At 45.3% G+C, this 24089-nt stretch overlaps 1 protein-coding gene and 1 pseudogene across 1 annotated transcript in view; both read right to left on the bottom strand.

Annotated features, from left to right (window-relative positions):
• LOC124718787 (probable cytochrome P450 304a1) overlaps positions 1-24089 on the bottom strand; it is a 104463-nt gene that overhangs the window by 56812 nt on the left and 23562 nt on the right. The window contains exon 2 of the mRNA XM_047244395.1: positions 10636-10884. Within this exon, the coding sequence (XP_047100351.1) occupies positions 10636-10884 (249 nt within the window). The remainder of the gene's footprint in view (positions 1-10635; positions 10885-24089) is intronic.
• LOC124719166 lies at positions 5875-5992 on the bottom strand (annotated as a pseudogene).

Below are 24089 nucleotides of genomic sequence, written 5' to 3'. Positions count from 1 at the left end.
TACGAAGTAGCATGAGAAATATTAATGCACCGTAAACAGAATTTCAGTAGGTAACCACTTCGTTGAAAAACACCGATGTAACCAAGTATATGTTAAGTTGCCAATAGCAAACAAGCAGCAGCCTTGTTTTGTAACTGAGCATTATCTGCGTTTCCGACAGCTTTACAACCGATGACAGATGTGTGTTGTAGCTGATGGTAATTGCTTTGAAGGCCAGTAAACGTATTTTGTTCTAACTCCTGTTTCCTTTATTTTCGGAGACCACTCACCGAAGTTTTCGGACACAACTTGTATATTGTTAAAAGTAACGGTCCCATAAAGCTCACTTGAGTACACCCAAGATACTTTTAGGTCTGAAGATTTCCCTCCGTTGCGGATGACATGCTGTGCTATGTCTGGCCGGCCGGAGTGGCCGTGAGGTTCTAGGCGCTACAGTCTGGAACCGAGCGACCGCTACGGTCGCAGGTTCGAATCCTGCCTCGGGCATGGATGTGTGTGATGTCCTTGGGTTAGTTAGGTTTAATTAGTTCTAGGCGACCGATGACCTCAGAAGTTAAATCGTATAGTGCTCAGAGCCATTTGAACCATTTTTTGCTATGTCTGCTAGGAACTTTTGAGTCAAATCTCTGGTCGTATGTAAACTACACCAGTGGCAAAACACAAGCATCACCTTCACTGAGTAATACTAATGATAGTACTACTGATGACAACACCCTTAAAGAAGAGTTACTAAACAATTTTGTGCAATTACTTCATAAAAGAAGACGACATAAGTATTTCAGAATTCCAGTCAAGAACAACTAGCAACTAAGTAACTTAGAAGTTGACACCCATGGTGTACCGAAGCAGCTTAAAGCACTTAATGAAGATTTGACTTTATTCCACGTTGGATACCACTCAGGTTCCTTTGAGAGTATGCTAATACATTAGCCCCACACTTAGCAATCATGTACAACCGCTCGATTGACGAAAGATGCATAGCAAAAGACTGGTAAGTTGCACGGGTAATACCAATACTCAAGAAATAAAATAGGAGTAATCCGCTTAATTACACACACACATCACTAATGTCGATTTTCAGTAGGATTTGGAACATACGAGGGTGTTTTGAAAAGTTCTCGAAATTACCACGAGAGGCCAGCGCATTGTTCACGTGATTTTCATTGGACTGTTGCCTGTAAACACGTTCCACGTCCGTGCTCTTGGAAGAGAGCTGTGGAGGTGACGTGGCTCTGTTTTTGTTCCCGCGTAGTGATTTGCGAAGATAGAAAAAAATCGAGATTCGGGCAGTGATTAAATACTTCGTAAAGAAAGGTATGGAAGCAAAGGACATTTATGCCGATTTCCAGAATACACAGGCGGACTCTGCTCCTTCATATTCAACTGTTGTCAAGTGGACAATGAATTTAAATTTGGTTGGGAGAAGTTAGATAATGATCCGCGCAGTGGTCGGCCAATATGTGTCACTACTCCAGAAATCACTGAAAAAGTGCACAAAATGGTGATGGAGGATTGCCGATTGAAAGTTCGTGAAATTAGTCACGCTTGCCAGATGTCATCTGAAAGGATATCTCACATTTTAACTGAAGAATTAGAAATGAAAAAATTATCTGCGAGATGGGTGCCGCTACTCTTGATGCTGGATTAAAAACGCCGGAGAATGGAGATATCGGAACAATGTTTGGCCCGTTTTAGGAGAAAAGAACAAGATTTTTTGCGCCCGTTTGTGACCACAGATGAAACTTTTGTGTACTACTGTACCCCAGAGATAAAACAACAGCCAAATCAGTGGAAACATGCTGATTGTCCGCCACCAAAGAAAGCAAAGACAATTCCTTCGTCGGGAAAGGACATGGCATCAGTGTTCTGGGATGCGAGGGGGATTCTGTTTGTAGATTATCTCCCCACTGGGCCAACAGTTACTGGAGAATACTACGCTAACCTCCTGGACAAATTGCAACAAAAGATACGTGAAAAAAGGCCAGATTTAGCACGGAAGGAAGTTATCTTCCATCAAGACAATGCGCGCCCGCACACAAGTGCCGTCGGCATGGCAAAATTACACAAACTAAAGGATGAATTGTTGCCTTATTCACCTGATGAGGGAGGAGGAGGAGGAGATTAGTGTTTAACGTCCCGTCGACAACGAGGTCATTAGAGACGGAGCGCAAGCTCGGGTTAGGGAAGGGCGGGGAAGGAAATCGGCCGTGCCCTTTCAAAGGAACCATCCCGGCATTTGCCTGAAAGGATTTAGGGAAATCACGGAAAACCTAAATCAGGATGGCCGGAGACGGGATTGAACCGTCGTCCTCCCGAATGCGTTATTCACCTGATATGGCTCCGTCAGACTTCCATCTCTTCTCAAAACTGAACATTTTTCTTTGTGGACGAAGATTCAATTCAAACGAAGAATTGGTAGCCGGAGTTGACAACTATTTTGCAGGCTTGGAGGAAACTCATTTTCGAGATGGGATCAAGGCACTGGAACCAAGTGCATTAATCTACAAGGAAACTACATTGAAAAATAAAAAAAAGTTTCAGTGATGTAAGTACTTTTTTCTATTCCGTTCCGAGAAGTTTTCAAACCACCCTCGTATACTGTGTGCGAAAATTATTAGTTACCTCGTAGGTAACGGTCTGTTGACACATAGCACGGATTCAGACAATATCAAATTCAAATGGCTCTGAGCACTATGAGACGTAACATCTGAGGTCATCAGACCCCTAGGCATAGAACTACTTAAACCTAACTAACCTAAGGACATCACATACAACCATGCCCGAGGCAGGATTCGAACCTGCTACCGTAGCGGTCGTGCAGTTCCAGACTGAGGTGCCTAGAACCGCACGGCCACTGCGGTCGGCTCAGACAATATCGTTCTAGTGAAACTCAACGAACTCTTTATTTGCACGAAGTAATTAGTGCTATCGACAGATGATTTGACACCGTTCCTCCAAAAGATCTTCTAATCAATTTGCGTACCAATGGAGTATCGATTCAATTGTGAGACCACTTTCGTGATTTCCTGTCACAAAGCTTGCAGTACGTCGTAATCGACGGGAAACCATCGAGTAAAACAGAAACGACATCTGCGGTTCCACAGGGAAGTGTTACAGACCATCTGTTGTTCCTAATCTACGTACATGAAGGACCTAGGATGCAAAATGAGCAGCCCTCTTAGACTGTGCAGATGACGTTGTTATTCACCGTCAATTTAAGTCATCAAAATATCAAAACGAATTGTAGAATGACATAGACATGATATCTGAATGATGCGAAAAGAGGCAATTGTTTCTCAGTGAGGAAAAGTGTTGAGTTTCTCCACACGAGGACGAAATGAAATCCTTTAAATTACAGTTACACGGTAAATCACACAAATCTAAAGGCTGCAAATTCAACTAAATACTCCAGAATTACAAGAACGAATAACCTAAATTGGAACGATCGCATAGATAATATTCTTTGGAAAGCACACCAAAGACAGTGATTTATTGGCAGAACAATTAGATGATGCAACATGAGTACTAAAGAGACTGCTTACACTACGCTTGTCTGCAGTCTTCCGGAGTATTTCTGTGCGGTGGGGGATCCACTTCAGATAGGATTGACGGAGGACATCGAAAAACACCAGAGAAGGCCAGCTCATTTTGTATTATCGCGAAATAGGCGAGAGAGTGTCAGAAATATGATACATGTATTGGAGCGGGAGTCATTAAAAAAACAAAAAAAAGGCGTTGTTCGCTGCGGCGAGATCCTCGTTCAAAATTTCAGTGATCAACTATCCTGTGAATGTGGAAATGTTTTATTGCTGCCGGCCTACATTGGGAGAAATGATCATCGCAATAAAATAACAGAAATAAGAGCTCGTACGGATAAATGTAACTGCTCACTTTTCCCAAGCTGATGTAGAGAGTAGACAAATACATTAAAATTACTACACCACGAAGATGACGTGCTACAGATGCGAAATTTAACAGACAGGAAGAAGATGCTGTGATATGCAAATGATTAGCTTTTCAGGGCATTCACACAAGGTTGGCGCCGGTGGCGACACCTACAACGTGCTGACATGAGGAAAGTTTCCAACCGATTTCTCATAGACAAACAGCAGTTGACCGGCGTTGCCTGGTGAAACGCGACATTGCTGCTCGCGTTGGTCGAGATCCATTGACTGTTAGCAGAATATGGACTCGGTGGGTTCAGGAGGGTAATACGGAACGCCGTGCTGGATCCCAACGGCCTCGTATCACTAGCAGTAGAGATGACAGGCATCTTATCCGCATGGCTGTAACGGATTGTGCAGCCACGTCTCGATCCCTGAGTCAACAGATGGGGACGTTTGAAAGACAACTCACAGACAGGAGCGCCTGCGATGGTGTACTCAACGACGAACCTGGGTGCACGAATGGCAAAACGACATTTTTCGGATGAATCCAGGTTCTGTTTACAGCATCATATTGGTCGCATCCGTGTTTGGCGACATCGCGGTGAACGTACATTGGAAGCGTGTATTCGTCACCGGGCGTGATGGTATGGGGTGCCATTGGTTACACGTCTCGGTCACCTCTTGTTCGCATTGACGGCTCTTTGAACAGTCGACGTTACATTTCAGATGTGTTACGACCCGTGGCTCTACACTTCATTCGATTCCTGCGAAACCCTACATTTCAGCAGGATAATGCACGACCGCATGTTGCCAGTCCTGTACGGACCTTTCTGGATACAGGAAATGTTCGATTGCTGCCTTGGCCTGCACATTCTCCAGATCTCTCACCAACTGAAAACGTCTGGTCAATGGTGGTCGAGCAACTGGCTCGTCACAATACGCCAGTCACTACTCTCGATGAACTGTGGAATCGTGTTGAAGCTGCATGGGCAGCTCTACCAGTACACGCCATCCAAGCTTCGTTTGACTCAATGCCCAGGCGTATCAAGGCCGTTATTACGGCCAGAGGTGGTTGTTCTGGGTACTGATTTCTCAGGATCTATGCACCCAAATTGCGTTCTAGTATAATATATTTGTCCAATGAATACCCGCTTATCATCTGCATTTCTTCTTGGTGTAACAATTTTAACGGCCAGTAGTGTAGTCTGAAGGCGGTTCCAAGAACCCCCGGTCAGGCACTTAATGTGAACTGCAGAGTAGTGGTGTAGATGTAGATGTACATGTAGAACTGTTCGGACGCTCCGCACGACCATGTTTTGTTCATCAGGCGACTGTGCAAAACTACATCAAGCGCCTTGTAGAAGCCTAGGAACGCGGCAGTAACCCTCTCGATGAGATCTACAGAACGTGGAAGGAGGCTTTTTCCTTATCTCGCCTGGTATCTTGCGAATTGTGATTGAAGGGTAACAGGCAAATTCCATATTTCTAGATGTCTGGAACGCATTTTACTCGGTGTTCCACTGCAGACTGTTAACGAAGATATGAGCATATGGAATGGGTTGGCAGGTATGTGATTGGCTCGAAGACTTCTTAATAATAGCAGTACTTTAACCTCGACGGTGATTGTTTATCAGAGACTAGGGTATCGCCAGGAGTGCGACAGGGAAGTGAGACAGGACTGCTGTTATTTTCTATGTACAGAAATGATCTGAGGTTGTTTGCCGATGATTCTGTGATGTATGGGAAGCTGTCAAAGGTAACTAACTATAAGAGTATACAAGATAGCACTTCGTCATCAGGCCACGGGTGGCACATCGGGACCATCCGACCGCCGTGTCATCCTCAGAGGAGGATGCGGATAGGAGGGGCGTGTGGTCAGCACACCGCTCTCCCGGCCGTTATGATGGTTTTCATTGACCGGAGCCGCTATTATTCGGTCGAGTAGCTCCTCAATTGGCATCACGAGGCTGAGTGCAACCCTGAAAAATGGCAACAGCGCATGGCGGCCCGGATGGTCACCCATCCAAGTGCCGGCCACGCCCGACAGCGCTTAACTTCGGTTAACTGACGGGAACCGGTGTATCCACTGCGGCAAGGCCGTTGCCGTATACAACATAACTTACACAAAATTTCTAGTTGTTGCGGTAAATAGCAGCTAGTTCTAAATGTGGAAAAATGTAAGTTAATGCTGTTGAGTGAGAAAAACCAACCCGTAATAGTCGGACACAGCGTAAGTAGTGCCCTGCTTGACATAGACACGTCGTTTAAATATCTGAATGTAGCATTGCTAATTGTTATGACATGGAACTAGCATGTGAGGATTGTGGTAGGAAAGGCGAATGGTGGTCTTTGGAGAATTCATATAGGACGTGGTGCGACCTACTCTTGAATACCGCTCGAGTGTTTGGGATCCGTGCAATGTCGGATGGAAGGACATCAAAATAGTTCAGAGAGGGGCTGCTAGATTTGTTACCGATAGGAGTGTAGCCATGTATGGAAGTAATTAGACAAGAAGAGAACAGAAGCTTTCGAAATGTCGTGCTACAGAATAATGGTGAAGATTTAAGTGTCAGGAAGTCGTTTCTGAAAGTATTTGTATGGAGTGTAGCAATGTATGGAAAAGAAATATCGACGATAAATAGTTTGGACAAGAAGAGAATAGAAGCTTTCGAAATGTGGTGCTACAGAAGAATGCTGAAGATTAGATGGGTAGATCACGTAACTAATGAGGAGGTGCTGAATAGAATTGGGGAGAAGAGAAATTTGTTGCACAACTTCACTAGAAGAAGGGATCGGCTGGTAGGACACGTTCTGAGGCATCAAGCGATCATCAATGTAGTACTGGAGGGAAGCGCGGAGGGTAAAACTCGTAAAGGAAGACCACATCTACATCTACGTGATTACTCTGCTATTCACAATAAAGTGCCTGGCAGAGGGTTCAATGAACCACCTTCAGGCTGTCTCTTTACCGTTCCACTTTCGAACGGCACGCGCAAAAAAGAGCACTTAAATTTTTCTGTGCGAGCCCTGATTTCTTTTATTTTATCCTGATGATCATTTTTTCCTATGTAAGTGGGTGCCAACAGAATGTTTTCGCAATCGGAGGAGAAAACTGGTGATTGAAATTTCACGAGAAGATCCCGTGGCAACGAAAAATGCCTTTGTTTTAATGATTGCTGCTCAAATTCACGTATCATGTCTGTGACACTATCTCCCCTATTTTGCGATAATACAAAACGAGCTGCCCTTTTTTGTACTTTTTCGATGTCTCCGTCAGTCCCACCTGATGCGGATCCCACACCGCACATCAGAAGTCTAGAACAGGGCGGACAAGCGTGGTGTAATCAGTCTCTTTAGTAGACCTGTTGCACCTTCTAAGTGTTCTGTCAATGAACCGCAGTCTTTGGATTGCTCTACCCACAATATTATCTACGTGATCGTACCAATTTAGGTTATTTGTAATTGTAATCCCTAAGTATTTAGTCGAATTTACAGCCTTCAGATTTGTATGACTTATCGCGTAATCCATATATAGCTGATTTCTTTTAGTACTCATGTGAATAACTTCACACTTTTCCTTATCAGTGTCAATTGCCACTTTTCACACCATACAGATATCTTACCTAAATCATTTTGCAAGTTGTTTTGATCATCTGATGACTTTACAAGACGGTAAATGACAGTATTATCTGCAAACAATCGACGACGGCTACTCAGATTGTCTCCTATGTCGTTAATATAGGTCAGGAACAATAGAGGGCCTATTACACTTCCTTGGGTAACGCCGGATATTACTCGATGACTTCCCGTCTATTACTACGAACTGTGACCTTTCTGACAGAAAATCACGAATCCAGTCGCACAACTGAGGCGATTCTCCCTAGGCAGGCAGTTTGGTTAGAAGACGCTTGTGAGGAACGGCGTCGAAAGCCTTCTGGAAATCTAAAAATGTGGAGTCAATGTGACATCCCCTGTTGATAGCACTTATTACTTCATGAGTATAAAGAGCTAGTTGTGTTTCACAAGAACGATATTTTCTGAATCCGTGCTATGTGTCAATAAATCGTTTTCTTCGAGGTACTTACAGGTACGTTTGAATACGGTATATGTTCCAAAACCCTACTGCAAATCGACGTTAGTGATATAGGCCTGTAATTCAGCAGATTACTTCTACTTCCCTTTTTGGGTATTGGTGTGACTTGAGCAATTTTCCAGTCTTTAGGTACGGATCTTCCTGTGAGCGAGCATGAATACACTAAACAGATTCAGAAGGCTGTAGGTTGCAGTAGTTACTCGGAGATAAAGGAGCTTGCACAGGATAGAGCAGCATGGAGAGCTGCATCAAACCAGTCTCTGGACTGAAGACCACAACAACAGGTTCGAACAACATGCAAATGTTACGGCAATGGTTCAGGAACCCAAATGGGAATCGCTGGAGTGAAGACGACGTTCTTTTCCAACAACACTTAGAAAGATTAGAGATCTGGCATGTGAAGCAGTCTGCAGAATGATTCTACATATATTTCATTTAAGGACGACTAAGAAGAAATTAGGGTTCATACACAGGCGTGTAGGCAGTCGTTTTTCCCTCGCGCTATTTTCGGGTAGAGCAGGAAAAGAAATGAGTGGTAGTGGTACAGGGTACTCTCTGCCACGCACTGTACGTTGGCTTTCGGAGTATACAGGGTGGTGCATTGATAGTGACCGGGCCAAATATCTCACGAAATAAGCGTCAAAGGGAAAAACTACAAAGTAGGAAACTCATCTAGCTTGAAGGGGGAAACCAGATGGCGCTATGGTTGGCCCGCTAGATGGCGCTGCCATAGGCCAAACGGATATCAACTGCGTTTTTTTTAAAAATAGGAACCCCCATTTTTATTACATATTCGTATAGCACGTAAAGAAATATGAATGTTTCAGTTGGACCATTTTTTTCGCTTTGTGACAGATGGCGCTGTAACAGTCACAAACATATGGCTCGCAATTTTAGACGATCAGTTGGTAACAGGTAGGTTTTTTAAATTAAAATACAGAACGTGGGTACGTTTGAACATTTTATTTCGGTTGTTCCGATGTGATACATGTACCTTTGTGAACTTATCATTTCTGAGAACGCATACTGTTACAGCGTGATTACCTCTAAATACCACATTAATGCAATAAATGCTCAAAATGATGTCCGTCAACCTCAATGCTTTTGGCAATAAGTGTAAAGGCATTCCTCTCAACAGTCTTCCGTAATGTTCGCACATGAATTGACAATGCGCTGACGCATGTTGTCAGGCGTTGTCGGTGGATCACGATAGCAAATACGCTTCAACTTTCCCCTTAGAAAGAAATCTGGGGACGTCGGATCCGGTGAACGTGCGGGCCATAGTACGATGCTTCGATGACCAATCCTCCTGTCATGATATATAAAGTATTCAGTACCGCTTAAACCGCACGCGAGCTATGTGCCGGACGTCCATCATGTTGGTAGTACATCGCCATTCTGTCATGCAGTGAAACATCTTGTAGTAACATCGGTAGAACATTACGTAGGAAATCAGCATACGTTGCACCAGTTAGATTGCCACCGATAAAATGGGGGCCAATTATCCTTCCTCCCATAATGCCGACCATACATTAACCTTCCAAGGTCGCTGATGTTCCACTTGTTGCAGCCATCGTGGATTTTCGGTTGCCTAATAGTGCATATTATGCCGGTTTACGTTACCGCTGTTGGTGAATGACGCTTCGTCACTAAATAGAGCGCGTGCAAAAAATCTGTCATCGTCCCGTAATTTCTCTTGTGCCCAGCGGCAGAAATGTACACGACGTTCAAAGTCGTCGCCATGCAATTCCTGGTGCATAGAAATATGGTACGCGTGCAATCGATATTCATGTAGCATTGTCAACACCGCCATTTTTGAGATTCCCGACTCTCCCGCAATTTGTCTGCTTCTGACGTGCGGATTAGCCGCGACAGCAGCTAAAACACCTACTTGGGCATCGTCATTTGTTACAGGTCGTGGTTGACGTTTCAGATATGGCTGAACACTTCCTGTCTCCTTAAATAATGTAACTATCCGGCGAACGGTCCGGACACTTGGATGATGTCGTCCAGGATACCGAGCAGCATACATAGCACATGCCCATTGGGCATTTTGATGACAATAGCCATACATCAACACGATATCGACCTTTTCCGCAATTGGTAAACGGTCCATTTTAACACGGGTAATGGATCACGAAGCAAATACCGTTCACATTGGTGAAATGTTACATATACGTAAACGTTTGTGGCTATTACAGCGCTATCTGTAACAAAGCGAAAAACGTGGTCCAACTAAAACATTCATATTTTGTTACGTACTACGTGGCCGGCCGGTGTGGCCAAGCGGTTCTAGGCGCTTCAGTCTGGTTCGAATCCTGCCTCGGGCATGTGTGTGATGTCGTTAGGTTAGGTTTAAGCAGTTCTAAGTTCTAGGTGACTGATGACCTTAAAAGTTAAGTCCCATAGTGCTCAGAGCCATTTGAACCATTTTTACGTACTACATGAATATGTAATAAAAATGGGGGTTCCTATTTAAAAAAAAAAAAAAACGCAGTTGATATCCGTTTCAACTATGGTAGCGCCATCTAGCGGGCCAACCATACCACTATGTGGTTTCCTCCTTGGTGAAATATTTGGCCCGGTCACTATCAATGGACCACCCTGTATAAGCCGATGTAGATGTAGGGGGTGGGGTTATGAAAATCTGCTTACCGAGTTCCTTGCCGAACATGCGGTGCTTGAGCCCGATGTTGACGACGCGTCCCTGGAGGTGAGGGTTGTTGAGCGCCTCCTTCACCGACTGGTAATCGCAGGCGGCGATGGCGGGCGAGTCCCCGAAGTAGAAGCCGATCACTTTGCTCTTGTAGAAGCGCGTCATTAGGTCCAGCACCTTGTACGGGTACTTGTAGTTGATGAGCAGCATCTGCACGTAGTTGCCCCATATCGGCATCGGGGGCGGACCTGCAACATGCGGGCAGAATGTCAGCACACGTTCTCGTCTCAGAAAATCGCCCGAAGGCATCCAACACAGCTCACACATCTGGATAGCAGCTGCTACCGACACTCTCCATGGAAGTCAGTCAGTCATACACTCTAACGACTAGAACACGGGAAGAGTCGTAACCCAATTTCCTTGGAACTACGCTCAGCGGAAGAGGAGACACATTAAGCGATCACCTGTCTCGGCTTATCCGTAGATACCTGACCGTTTCTGAAAAAACGACGGTCAAAGTTTTCGAAGAATTTTTCCAGGTACATTATGTGCTTTTTACAGTACGATTTCCTGAGACGAAATGCTGGCACAGTGGTTCGCGTTACAGTTTGTTAATTTTCGTACCGTGCCCGAAACTCGATTATCGCTTTTATTCTTTTGTTTTTTTCGTGGCGCCCTCCATCGGTAATGCTGGAATTCAGTATGGTGTTGTCCCACCCTTAGCCTTGATGACAGCTTCCACTCTCGCAGGCATACGATTTATGAGGTGCGGGAAGATTTCTTGGGGAATAGTAGTCCATTCTTCACGGAATGCTGCGCAGAGGAGAGATATCGATGTCGGTCGGTGAGGCCTGGCACGAGGTCGGCGTTCCAAAACATCCCAAAGGTGTTCTATAGACACAGGTCAGGACTCTGTGCAGGCTAGTCTATTACAGGGATGTTATTGTCGTGTAATCTCTCCACCACAGGCCGTGCATTATGAACAGGTGCTTGATCATGTTGAAGGATGCAATCCCCGAATTGCTCTTCGACAGTGGTAAGCAAAAAGGTGCTTAAAACATCAATGCAGGCCTGTGGTAGTGCCACACAAAACAACAAGGGGTGGAAGCCCCCTCCATCAAAAACACGACCACATCATTACACCACCGCTTGCGAATTTTACTGCTGGTACTACATACGCTGGCAGATGACGTTCACCGCGTATTTCCCATGCCCACACTCTGCCATCGGATCACCACGTTGTGTACCGTTATTCGTCGCTCCACACAACGTTTTTCCACTGTTAAATCGTCCAATGTTTACGCTCTTACACCAAGCGAGGCGTCGTTTGGCGTTTACGGCGTGATGTGTGGCTTATGAGCAGCCGCTCGACCATTAAATCAAAGTTTTCTCACCTCCTGCCGAACTGTTATAGTACTTGCAGTGGATCCTGATGCAGTTTTTAATTCCTCTGTAATTACTTTGTGATGGTCTGGATAGATGTCTGCCTATTACACATTACGACCCTCTTCAACTGTCGGCGGTCTCTGCCAGTCGACAGACGAGGCCAGTTTGAACGCTTTTGTGCTGTACGTGTCCCTTCACGTTTCGACTTCACTAGCACATCGGAAACAGTGGACCAAGGGATGTTTAGGAGTGTAGAAATCTCGCATACGGACGTATGACACAAGTGACACCCAATCACCTGACCACATTGGAAGTCCGTGAGTTCCGCGGAGCGCCCCATTCTGCTCTCTCACGATGTCTAATGACTGCTGAGGTCGCTGATATGGAATACCTGGCAGTAGGTGGCAGCACAATGCGCCTAGTATGAAAAACGTATGTTTTTGGGGGTGTCCGGATACTTTTGATCACATAGTGTATATACCCACGTCTGTTGAAAATTACTACACGAATGTGTCCCAGTGTATATTGATATAGTGTTCTCCTTAGTCGTCTACTGATTGCGTTCCAGATGAATGACTTAAAAAAAAAGAATGAGAATATTATTTGAAGCTGTTTTCGGTGAAATTCCTGTAGTGTATCTTGAGTCACAATCAACTGGAAGCTCCAGTTTGCGGAAAAGTGATCCGTTATGCGTGCTTTACAACGAAATTTTTGTCAACGTCCGAAATATTCAGCAATGTTAACGACCTTTCTTCCCGAATGGGATTTGTGTGAAAAAATGTCCCTGTGGCAAAACTGCCTGCTCGTGGTGTTCGCATGTTTCTACAGTAGTTATCATCCAAGGAAATGTACCAAATCTTTCTGAAGGAAAAAACAGATGAATGAACTATAAGAATTAAGATAAGAATTTAAATGAGAATTAAATATCAGAATATAAGAATTTAAAAAGAGTCCAACCCCTTAACATACCATAAACACATATATTATAAAATAAATGTGTGATATTTATTGCGAACTCCAATTGTAATTTTATAGTTCATATAAAGCCTTGTAGTGTAGTTTGGTAAGAAACATTGGTGTAGTAACCTTCTACAGACATATGTACGTAAATGAAGGCAATAAAAATAAAATAAATAAAAACAATAATCGGGTTTCCAACACGGGCGCGAGACTGAGAAGCGACGACTGTAACCACAGACCCGCCGTTTCGTATCAGGATACTGCGTGGTAAGAGGCACAAAGTTTGACCATAGATTTTCTTCAGAAGTCGAGTACCTACGGATAAGCCGAGACACGTGTTCGCTTACTTCGACTGCCGCTGAGCGAAGTTCCTGGGGAACTGGGTGATGGCAGTTGCCGTCCTCTCCTCGTGAGAAAAAAAATGAAGAAAAGAAAACGTACCACAAAGGAGTTATGCAAACTGGTCACAAATCGATATTGATACAGGTATCAGCGGAAAATGCAAAACTGTAAACTCTGGCGACCGATGGATCAATATGTGCGCTGCTGCGCAGTTTCATCTCTCATATGGCAAGGACAGTAAATTGTGAATATGTCGATACCAGAGCATAAGTTCAGTGCAAATTTCATTCCGTGTATTCAGCTGGGTAGTACGAGGGTCACTCCAAAAGAAATACACACTATTTTTTTAAATTCATCTTTTATTCTATATGTCTGAAAGTTTTACAGTGTGTAGATACGTCCTTTAGGAACAATATTTTCATTTCTCCACATAATTTCCTTCCCTCTCAACTGCCTTACGCCATCTTGGAACCAGCGCCTGTATACCCGCACAGTAAAATTCTGGACCAACCTGTTGGAGCCATTGTTTGGCAGCGTGCACAAGGGAATCATCATCTTCAAACCTTGTTCCACGAAGAGTCTTTCAGTTTCCCAAAGAGATGATAGTCACATGGAGCTAGGTCAGGACTGTAAGGCGAGTATTTCAGTGTTGTCCATCCGAGTTTTGTGATCACTTCCACGGTTTCTTGACTGACATGTGGCCGTGCATTGTCGTGCAACAGCAAAACATCCTGCTTTCGCCGATATGGTCGAACACGACTCAGTCGAACTTGAAGTTCCTTCAGTTTCATCACATATGCATCAGAATTTATGCTGATTCCACTTGGCATGATGTCCACAAGCAAGAGTCCTTCGGAATCTAAAAACACTATAGCCTTAACTTTTCCAGCAGAAGGTGCGGTTTTGAATTTTTTTTCTTCAGTGAATTTGCATGATGCCACTCCGTTGATTGCCTCTTTGTCTCTGGTAAAAAATGATGGAGCCATGTACTGTTCCAAAAGTTCGCTGCTTACCGTTTTTTCTTGTTTCTTTGTGAGCCACTGTGAACATCCTGGGAACCCACCTGGCACAAACCTTTTGAACGCCAACACGTTCAGTATTCTGCAAACACTTCCTTCCGCTATTCCAACGTAGCGTGACAATTCGTTCACTGTGATGCGTGTGTCAGCAGTCACCAATTCGTTAACTCTCTGCACATTGTCTGGAGTGTGTGCAGTACGAGGCCTGCCGCTGCGAGGACAATCCTCTATATTGCCGTGCCCGCTTTCATCACGTAACCTGCTTGCCCACCGACTAACTGTACTGCGATCGACAGCAGCATCTCCATACACCTTTTTCAACCTCTTGTGGATGTTTCCCACTGTCTCGTTTTCACAGCACAGGAATTCTATGACAGCACGTTGCTGCAGCCATCTTGAAGAGATGCTGAGACGGCGCCACTCACGGGAACAGGTTGAACTAAGTTTGAAAAAAAGCGGGAAGGATGTATCTACACATTGTATAACTTTCAGACATGCAGAATGAAAACTGTATTTTTACAAAAATAGTGTGCATTTTTTTTTTTGACTGACCCTCGTAACTACGCCTCGCAGAGAGGCGCGTGGACAAAACACGCAGCTGTCAGCATTTGAGAGAGGACGTGTAGTTGAGCTCAAAGAAGCTGGTTGCAGTAATCTAGGAGTCGCTAGACATTTGAATAGGAGCGATACAACTATTCGACGATGTTGGCAGCGATTGGTGAGCCATGGCCGAACGCAGCGTCAAGAAGTAAGCAGTCGACCAAGAGAGGATAGAACGTGAGGAACAAGCAATCGTCAGAGAGGCACTCAGAGCCCCGGGTTCATCAGTGTCATCGATCCGATGTGCAGCTGGCGCTTCACTGACCACAAGGACCAGTAAAAGGCGGCTCACAGAAAGGGGGCTGAGCTTACGGCGCCCCTTGCTCCGACTGATTGACCTCTGTACACCAAAAAGTCCGTTCAACAGTCGTGTCGGGCAAAGTAGGCTTGGTATCTCATTGACTGGAGAAGATTTGCCTTCAGTGATGAGCCCCGCTTCGAAGTGAATCCCGATGACCAGCAATTTGCCTGAAGACCTTCTTAGATTCAAATCAAATGGCTCTGAGCACTAGAGACTTAACATCTGAGGTCACCAGTGCCCTAGACTTAGTGGAACTACTTAAACGTAGCTAACCTAAGGACATCACACGCATCCATGGCCAAGGCAAGATTCGAACCTGCGACCGTAGCAGCAGCGCTGTTCCGGACTGAAGCGCCTAGAACCGCTCGGCCACAGCGGCCGGCGCCTGTCTAACAGATTTCAGGGGCAACAAAAAATTTGTTTTCAATATTTCACACAGTTATTGAACGACTTTACAAATTTAAATTCTGCCATAACCTTCTCATTAAGAGCTGTAATCTTATGTTAAAGGTGTAACTTAAAAGTCAGATCCCGAATGAGATTTTCACTCTGCAGCGGAGTGTGCGCTGATATGAAACTTCCTGGCAGATTAATAACTGTGTGCTGGACCGAGACTCGAACTCGGGACCTTTGCCTTTCGCGGGCAAGTGGTCTACCTTCTGAGCTACCCAAGCACGACTCACGCCCCGTCCTCACAGCCGTACTTCTGCCAGAGAGCACTTGCCCGCGAAAGGCAAAGGTCCCGAGTTCGAGTCTCGGTCGGGCACACAGTTTTAATCTGCCAGGAAGTTTCATATCAGCGCACACTACGCTGCAGAGTGAAAATCTCATTCTGGAAACATCCCCCAGGCTGTGGCTAAGCCATGTCTCCGCTATATCCTTTCTTTCAGGAGTGCTAGTTCTGCAAGGTTCGCAGGAGAGCTTCTGTAAAGTTTGGAAGGTAGGAGACGAGATACTGGCAGAAGTAAAGCTGTGAGTACCGGGCGTGAGTCGTGCTTCGGTAGCTCAGATGGTAGAGCACTTGCCCGCGAAAGGCAAAGGTCCCGAGTTCGAGTCTCGGTCGGGCACACAGTTTTAATCAAAAGTCAGATATTACAGCTAGAAGCTGCGAAAGTTACCCTCATGTTATTCATCCAGTATTTAAGAATGACACCACTTAGCGACTTCCAACAAACTTTACTTTTTTTCAAGCGTTTATGAAGTTTTGCTCTTTGACAACCATCCACAAAATGATGAAAGGAAAAGAAGTATATCATGAAATGTATTCGCAGTTGCGAATACGACCAACCATCAGCTGCATAAGGGAATGACAACAGTGAAAATTTTTACTGGGCGAGGACTTGAACCCGGATTTCCCATTTTACGTGAGTGGTCCACTTAACCGCTTTGGCTACCTGTGCACGAGCGGCAACACTCAAATTTCCACACGTCGTCGTTCTTGCGTCACACACCGTACTCGTACACACGTTATGAGATTCCTGTACAGGGGAGGACATTTTAATTAAAGTCGCTAGTCTCTTAGGTCGGTCGTGCACGGATAGCCGATGCGGTTAAGGCGACCGCTCGTGTAAAGCGGGAAATCTGCGTTCGACTCCCGGTACGGCGCAGATTTTCATAGTCGTCATCCCCTTATACAGCTGATGGTTGTTCGCATTCGCAACTGCGAATACATTTCAGTTCTTTCATAACGGCTGTAGTCGCCGCAGTACCTGCTAATTTGGACGTCTATGCATGTTGGAAGAAACACTACATCGTTCTTAATAACACAGGCGCTGCAATATCGTAAAAAGTACATCGCTTACATTTTCGTTGTTGCTGCAGTAAAACTACAGCATTAGGCATCATGATTTAATTTATTCCCTCGCCGTGCGGTTCTAGGCGCTTCAGTCTGGAACCGCATGACCGCTACGGCCGCAGGTTTGAATCCTGCCTCGGGCACGGATGTGTGTGATGTCCTTAGGTTGGTTAGGTTTAAGTAGTTCTAAGTTCTAGGGGACTGATGACCTCAGATGTTGAGTCCCATAGTGCTCAGAGCCATTTGAACCATTTTATTCCCTCATTACTCCTAACTCTCTTCCAAACACATTGCGCAGCCGTGATGCATCTGCAAAACTATATCATTGTATGACACATATCCTCTGTTCCTGATAAGAATAAACCTGATGTAAGCATTACGCCATGTACATCTACTTCTACATGGATACTCTACAAATCACATTTAAGTGCATGGCAGAGGGTTCATCGAACCACCTACACAATTCTCTATTATTCCTATCTCGTATAGCGCGCGGAAAGAATGAACACCTATGTCTTTCCGTACGAGCTCTGATTTCCCATATTTTATCTTTGTAATCGTTCCTCCCTATGTTAAGTCGGTGTCAACAAAATACACTCCTGGAAATGGAAAAAAGAACACATTGACACCGGTGTGTCAGACCCACCATACTTGCTCCGGACACTGCGAGAGGGCTGTACAAGCAATGATCACACGCACGGCACAGCGGACACACCAGGAACCGCGGTGTTGGCCGTCGAATGGCGCTAGCTGCGCAGCATTTGTGCACCGCCGCCGTCAGTGTCAGCCAGTTTGCCGTGGCATACGGAGCTCCATCGCAGTCTTTAACACTGGTAGCATGCCGCGACAGCGTGGACGTGAACCGTATGTGCAGTTGACGGACTTTGAGCGAGGGCGTATAGTGGGCATGCGGGAGGCCGGGTGGACGTACCGCCGAATTGCTCAACACGTGGGGCGTGAGGTCTCCACAGTACATCGATGTTGTCGCCAGTGGTCGGCGGAAGGTGCACGTGCCCGTCGACCTGGGACCGGACCGCAGCGACGCACGGATGCACGCCAAGACCGTAGGATCCTACGCAGTGCCGTAGGGGACCGCACCGTCACTTCCCAGCAAATTAGGGACACTGTTGCTCCTGGGGTATCGGCGAGGACCATTCGCAACCGTCTCCATGAAGCTGGGCTACGGTCCCGCACACCGTTAGGCCGTCTTCCGCTCACGCCCCAACATCGTGCAGCCCGCCTCCAGTGGTGTCGCGACAGGCGTGAATGGAGGGACGAATGGAGACGTGTCGTCTTCAGCGATGAGAGTCGCTTCTGCCTTGGTGCCAATGATGGTCGTTTGCGTGTTTGGCGCCGTGCAGGTGAGCGCCACAATCAGGACTGCATACGACCGAGGCACACAGGGCCAACACCCGGCATCATGGTGTGGGGAGCGATCTCCTACACTGACCGTACACCACTGGTGATCGTCGAGGGGACACTGAATAGTGCACGGTACATCCAAACCGTCATCGAACCCATCGTTCTACCATTCCTAGACCGGCAAGGGAACTTGCTGTTCCAACAGGACAATGCACGTCCGCATGTATCCCGTGCCACCCAACGTGCTCTAGAAGGTGTACGTCAACTACCCTGGCCAGCAAGATCTCCGGATCTGTCCCCCATTGAGCATGTTTGGGACTGGATGAAGCGTCGTCTCACGCGGTCTGCACGTCCAGCACGAACGCTGGTCCAACTGAGGCGCCAGGTGGAAATGGCATGGCAAGCCGTTCCACAGGACTACATCCAGCATCTCTACGATCGTCTCCATGGGAGAATAGCAGCCTGCATTGCTGCGAAAGGTGGATATACACTGTACTAGTGCCGACATTGTGCATGCTCTGTTGCCTGTGTCTATGTGCCTGTGGTTCTGTCAGTATGATCATGTGATGTATCTGACCCCAGGAATGTGTCAATAAAGTTTCCCCTTCCTGGGACAATGAATTCACGGTGTTCTTATTTCAATTTCCAGGAGTGTATTTTCGTATTCGGAGGAGAAAGTTGTTGATTGGAATCTCGTGAGAAGATTCCGTCGCAACGAAAAACGACTTTCTTTTAATGATGTCCATCCCAAATCATGTATAATTTCTGTGACACTGTCTCCCATATTTCGCGATAATACAAAACGTGCTGCCTTTCTCTGAACTTTTTCGATGTACTCCTTCAGTCCTATCTGGTAAGGATCCCACACCGCGCAGCAGTATTCTAAAAGAGGACGGAAAATTGTAGTCTCCTTAGTAGGTCTGTTACATTTTCTAAGTGTCCTGCAAATAAAACTGAGTGTTTGGTTAGCCTTCCCCATAACATTTTCTGTGTGTTCCTTCCAATTTAAGTTGTTCGTAATTGTTATACCTAGGTATTTAGCTGAATTTACGGCTTTTAGATTAGACTGATTTATCGTGTAACCGAAGTTTAACAAGTCCCTTTTAGCACTCATGTGGATGACCTCACACTTTTAGTTATTCAAGGTCAACTTCCACTTTTCGCGTCATTCATATAGGTTTTCTAAATCGTTTTGCAGTTTGTTTTGATCTTCTGATGACTTTATTAGTCGATAAACGACAGCGTCATCGGCAAACACCCGAAGCCAGCTGCTCAGATTGTCTCCCAAATCGTTTATACAGATAAGGAACAGCAAAGCCCATAAAACTATCTTGGGAAACTCCAGAAATCACTTCTGTTTTAGTCGATGACTTTCCGTCAATTACTACGAACTGTGACCTCTATGACAGAAAATCACACGATATTCCATAAGCACGCAATTTCACTACGAGGTGCTTGTGTGGTACTGCGTCAAAAGCCTTCCGAAAATCCAGAAATACGGAATCGATCTGAAATCCCTTGTCAATAGCACTCAGCACTTCATGTGAATAAAGAGCTAGTTGTGTTTCACAAGAACGATGTTTTCTAAACCCATGTTGACTGTGTCTCAATAGACCGTTTTCTTCGAGGTAATTCATTATGTTCGAACGCAATATATGTTCTAAAATCCTGCTGCATATCGACGTTTAACGATATGGGCCTGTAATTTAGTGGATTACTCCTACTATCTTTCTTGAATATTGGTGTGACCTGTGCAACTTTCCAGTGTTTGGGTACGGATCTTTCGTCGAGCGATCGGTTGTATATGATTGTTAAATATTAAGCTAATGTATCAGCATACTCCGAAAGGAATCTAATTGGTATACAGTCTGGACCAGAAGACTTGCTTTCATTCATTTAAGTTGCTTCACTATCCGACGATATTTACTTCTACGTTACTCATGTTGGCAGCTGTTCTCGAATCGAATTCTGTAATATTTGCTTCATCTTCTTTTGTGAAGGCATTTCGGAAGTCTGTGCTTTGTAACTCTGCTTTGGCAGCACAGTCTTCGATAGTATCTCCGTTGCTATCGTGCAGAGGAGGCATTGATGGTTCAAATGGCTCTGAGTACTATGGGACTTAACATCTGAGGTCAGCAGTCCCCTAGAACTTAGAACTACTTAAACCTAACTAACCTAAGGACATCACACACATCCATGCCCGAGGCAGGATTCGAACCTGCGACCGTAGCGGTCTCGCGGTTCCAGACTGAAGCGCCTAGAACCGCTTGGCCACTCCTGCCGACATTGATTGTTTCTTGCCGCTAACATAGTTCACATACGACGAGAATCTCTTTGGATTTTCTGCCAGGTTTCGTGGCAAAGTTTCGTTGTGGAAACTGTTTAGGCATCTCGCGTTGAAGTCCGCGCTAAATTTCGAGCTTCTGTAAAAGATCGCCAATCTTGGGGAATTTGTGTCTGTTTAAATTTGGCACGTTTGTTTCGTTGTTTGTGCGAGTGTTCTGATCCGTTTTGTGTACCAAGGAGGATCAGCTCCGTCGTTTGTTAATTTATTTGGTATACATCTCTCAATTGTTTCCGATCCTATTTCTTTGAATTTAAGCCACATCTGGTCTACACTTATATTATTAATTTGGAAGGAGTGGAGATTGTCTCTCGGGAAGGCGTTTGCTTGAATCTTATTGTAATTCGTTTGACGTGGAGCGGAAGCCAAGTTCTGACGAATACAGTCAAGTCTGATTATAAGGATACGTTTTATGCTGTATTACACGCACAGAGACTGAGCGGTAATACGCGGGAAAACAGCTATACTGGCGTATTAAACTTGGTCAGCACCGGGCAACCAGCGGTCCAACTAGCCTTCAATGATGTGAGTAGTTGTAGTTCAGACATAAAAAGAGACGGGCAAAGAAACAATATGGCTTCGAATGTGATTTAATTTTTAAAGAGAATGAAATAATATTCGGCAAAACTACTGCGCGCTTCTTAGGGGACCAGACGGAATGCATAAAATGCTCTCGTTCTCACCTAACACAATATTCTAATTACAAACAAGAGTGATGAAAATTCCTAACATAAACACAGGGTAATTTTTCTGAGAGAGCTATGTGTGGTGCAAAAGCTTACTGGAGGGATTTCACTGTATTCTTGGATACTAAAGCCAGACCCGCCAGGTCAGCCGAGAGCGCTATTGCACTGCTTCCTGGACTCGGGTAGGCCCGCTGGCCCCAGATCGAATCCGCTCGGCGGATTAACGACGACGGCCGGTGTGCCAGCCAGCCTGGATGTGGTTTTTAGGTGGTTTTCCACATCACCCTAGGTGAATACCGGGCTGGTCCCCACATCCCGCCTCAGATACACGGCTCGCAGACATTTGAACACTTTCGCACTATTCCATGGATTACACTAGTCGCAGACAGTTGGGGTACACTAATTCTGTCCCGCGGGGTACATGGTGGCAGCAGGAAGGGCATCCGGCCACCCCTTAAACTAACATTGACAAATCCGATTAAGCATGCCGACCCTGCCTAACTGTGGGAAAAGGCACAAGTGAAAGAAGTTGGATACTGAAGCCACTTAAGGTGTTAATTACAGTCAGTTGTCTGGTAATCTCTTAGCTCCTTCCTTACTCGAATCCGAGAAATACATTTCAGTACTGTGACTGTCATCTACTACATTGATAACGATTCGCTCAACAACAAAATCCACGAAGCCACCCAGGCGCCACATTTTCCCCTCTTCTTTTATCATGTGCCTTTATATATTCCGCCAACGTTGGCAGTGACATGTGAAAAAGCTGTGTGCGTTAGTTCCAGTACGCCTGGCAGTTACAGTCTTGTTTTTCTCGGGCCAAATCATATAACTTGGCTCCAGAGTAGTTGCGTTGGGTTCATATTGTAATGGTAGAGCGGCAAATGTAAAAATGCAGCATCTGTATGGTGTTCTCGATGCTATGAAAATGATTTTTTTTCATGTTTCTACGACACGTACAGGGTGTTTCAAAAATGACCGGTATATTTGAAACGGCAATAAAAACTAAACGAGCAGCGATAGAAATACACCGTTTGTTGCAATTGCTTGGGACAACAGTACATTTTCAGGCGGACAAACTTTCGAAATTACAGTAGTTACAATTTTCAACAACAGATGGCGCTGCAAATGATGTGAAAGATATAGAAGACAACCCTGTCTGTGGGTGCGCCATTCTGTACGTCGTCTTTCTGCTGTAAGCGTGTGCTGTTCACAACGTGCAAGTGTGCTGTAGACAACATGGTTTATTCCTTAGAACGGAGGATTTTTCTGGTGTTGGAATTCCACCGCCTAGAACACAGTGTTGTTGCAACAAGACGAAGTTTTCAACGGAGGTTTAATGTAACCAAAGGACCGAAAGGCGATACAATAAAGGATCTGTTTGAAAAATTTCAACAGACTGGGAACGTGACGGATGAACGTGCTGGAAAGGTAGGGCGATCGTGTACGGCAACCACAGAGGGCAACGCGCAGCTAGTGCAGCAGCTGATCCAACAGCGGCCTCGGGTTTCCGTTCGCCGTGTTGCAGCTGCGGTCCAAATGACGCCAACGTCCACGTATCGTCTCATGCGCCAGAGTTTACACCTCTATTCATACAAAATTCAAATGCGGCAACCCCTCAGCGCCGCTACCATTGCTGCACGAGAGAGATTCGCTAACGATATAGTGTGCAGGATTGATGACGGCGATATGCATGTGGGCAGCATTTGGTTTACTGACGAAGCTTATTTTTACCTGGACGGCTTCGTCAATAAACAGAACTGGCGCATATGGGGAACCGAAAAGCCCCATGTTGCAGTCCCATCGTCCCTGCATCCTCAAAAAGTACTGGTCTGGGCCGCCATTTCTTCCAAAGGAATCATTGGCCCATTTTTCAGATCCGAAACGATTACTGCATCACGCTATCTGGACATTCTTCGTGAATTTGTGGCGGTACAAACTGCCTTAGACGACACTGCGAACACCTTGTGGTTAATGCAAGATGGTGCCCGGCCACATCGCACGGCCGACGTCTTTAATTTCCTGAATGAATATTTCGATGATCGTGTGATTGCTTTGGGCTATCCGAAACATACAGGAGGCGGCGTGGATTGGCCTCCCTATTCGCCAGACATGAACCCCTGTGACTTCTTTCTGTGGGGACACGTGAAAGACCAGGTGTACCGCCAGAATCCAGAAACAATTGAACAGCTGAAGCAGTACATCTCATCTGCATGTGAAGCCATTCCGCCAGACACGTTGTCAAAGGTTTCGGGTAATTTCATTCAGAGACTACGCCATATTACTGCTACGCATGGTGGATATGTGGAAAATATCGTACTATAGAGTTTCCCAGACCGCAGCGCCATCTGTTGTTGAAAATTGTAACTACTGTAATTTCGAAAGTTTGTCTGCCTGAAAATGTACTGTTGTCCCAAGCATATTGCAACAAACGGTGTATTTCTATCGCTGCTCGTTTAGTTTTTATTGCCGTTTCAAATATACCGGTCATTTTTGAAACACCCTGTATCTACATGTGTGGTATGAAACAATGGACATAGTCCAAATAAAGATTATTTAGTTTTTCATTTTTGCCTTAAAATTACATTGTTACGTTTTCTTAATTTAAGCAATCCTTATTAAAACTCTCTAATAAAATATCTATAACTGAGAATTTAT

The sequence above is a fragment of the Schistocerca piceifrons genome, chromosome 10 (assembly GCF_021461385.2).
Source record: "Schistocerca piceifrons isolate TAMUIC-IGC-003096 chromosome 10, iqSchPice1.1, whole genome shotgun sequence".
In the NCBI taxonomy this organism is placed as follows: domain Eukaryota; kingdom Metazoa; phylum Arthropoda; class Insecta; order Orthoptera; family Acrididae; genus Schistocerca; species Schistocerca piceifrons.
This window is presented reverse-complemented; position numbering and strand designations above follow the sequence as displayed.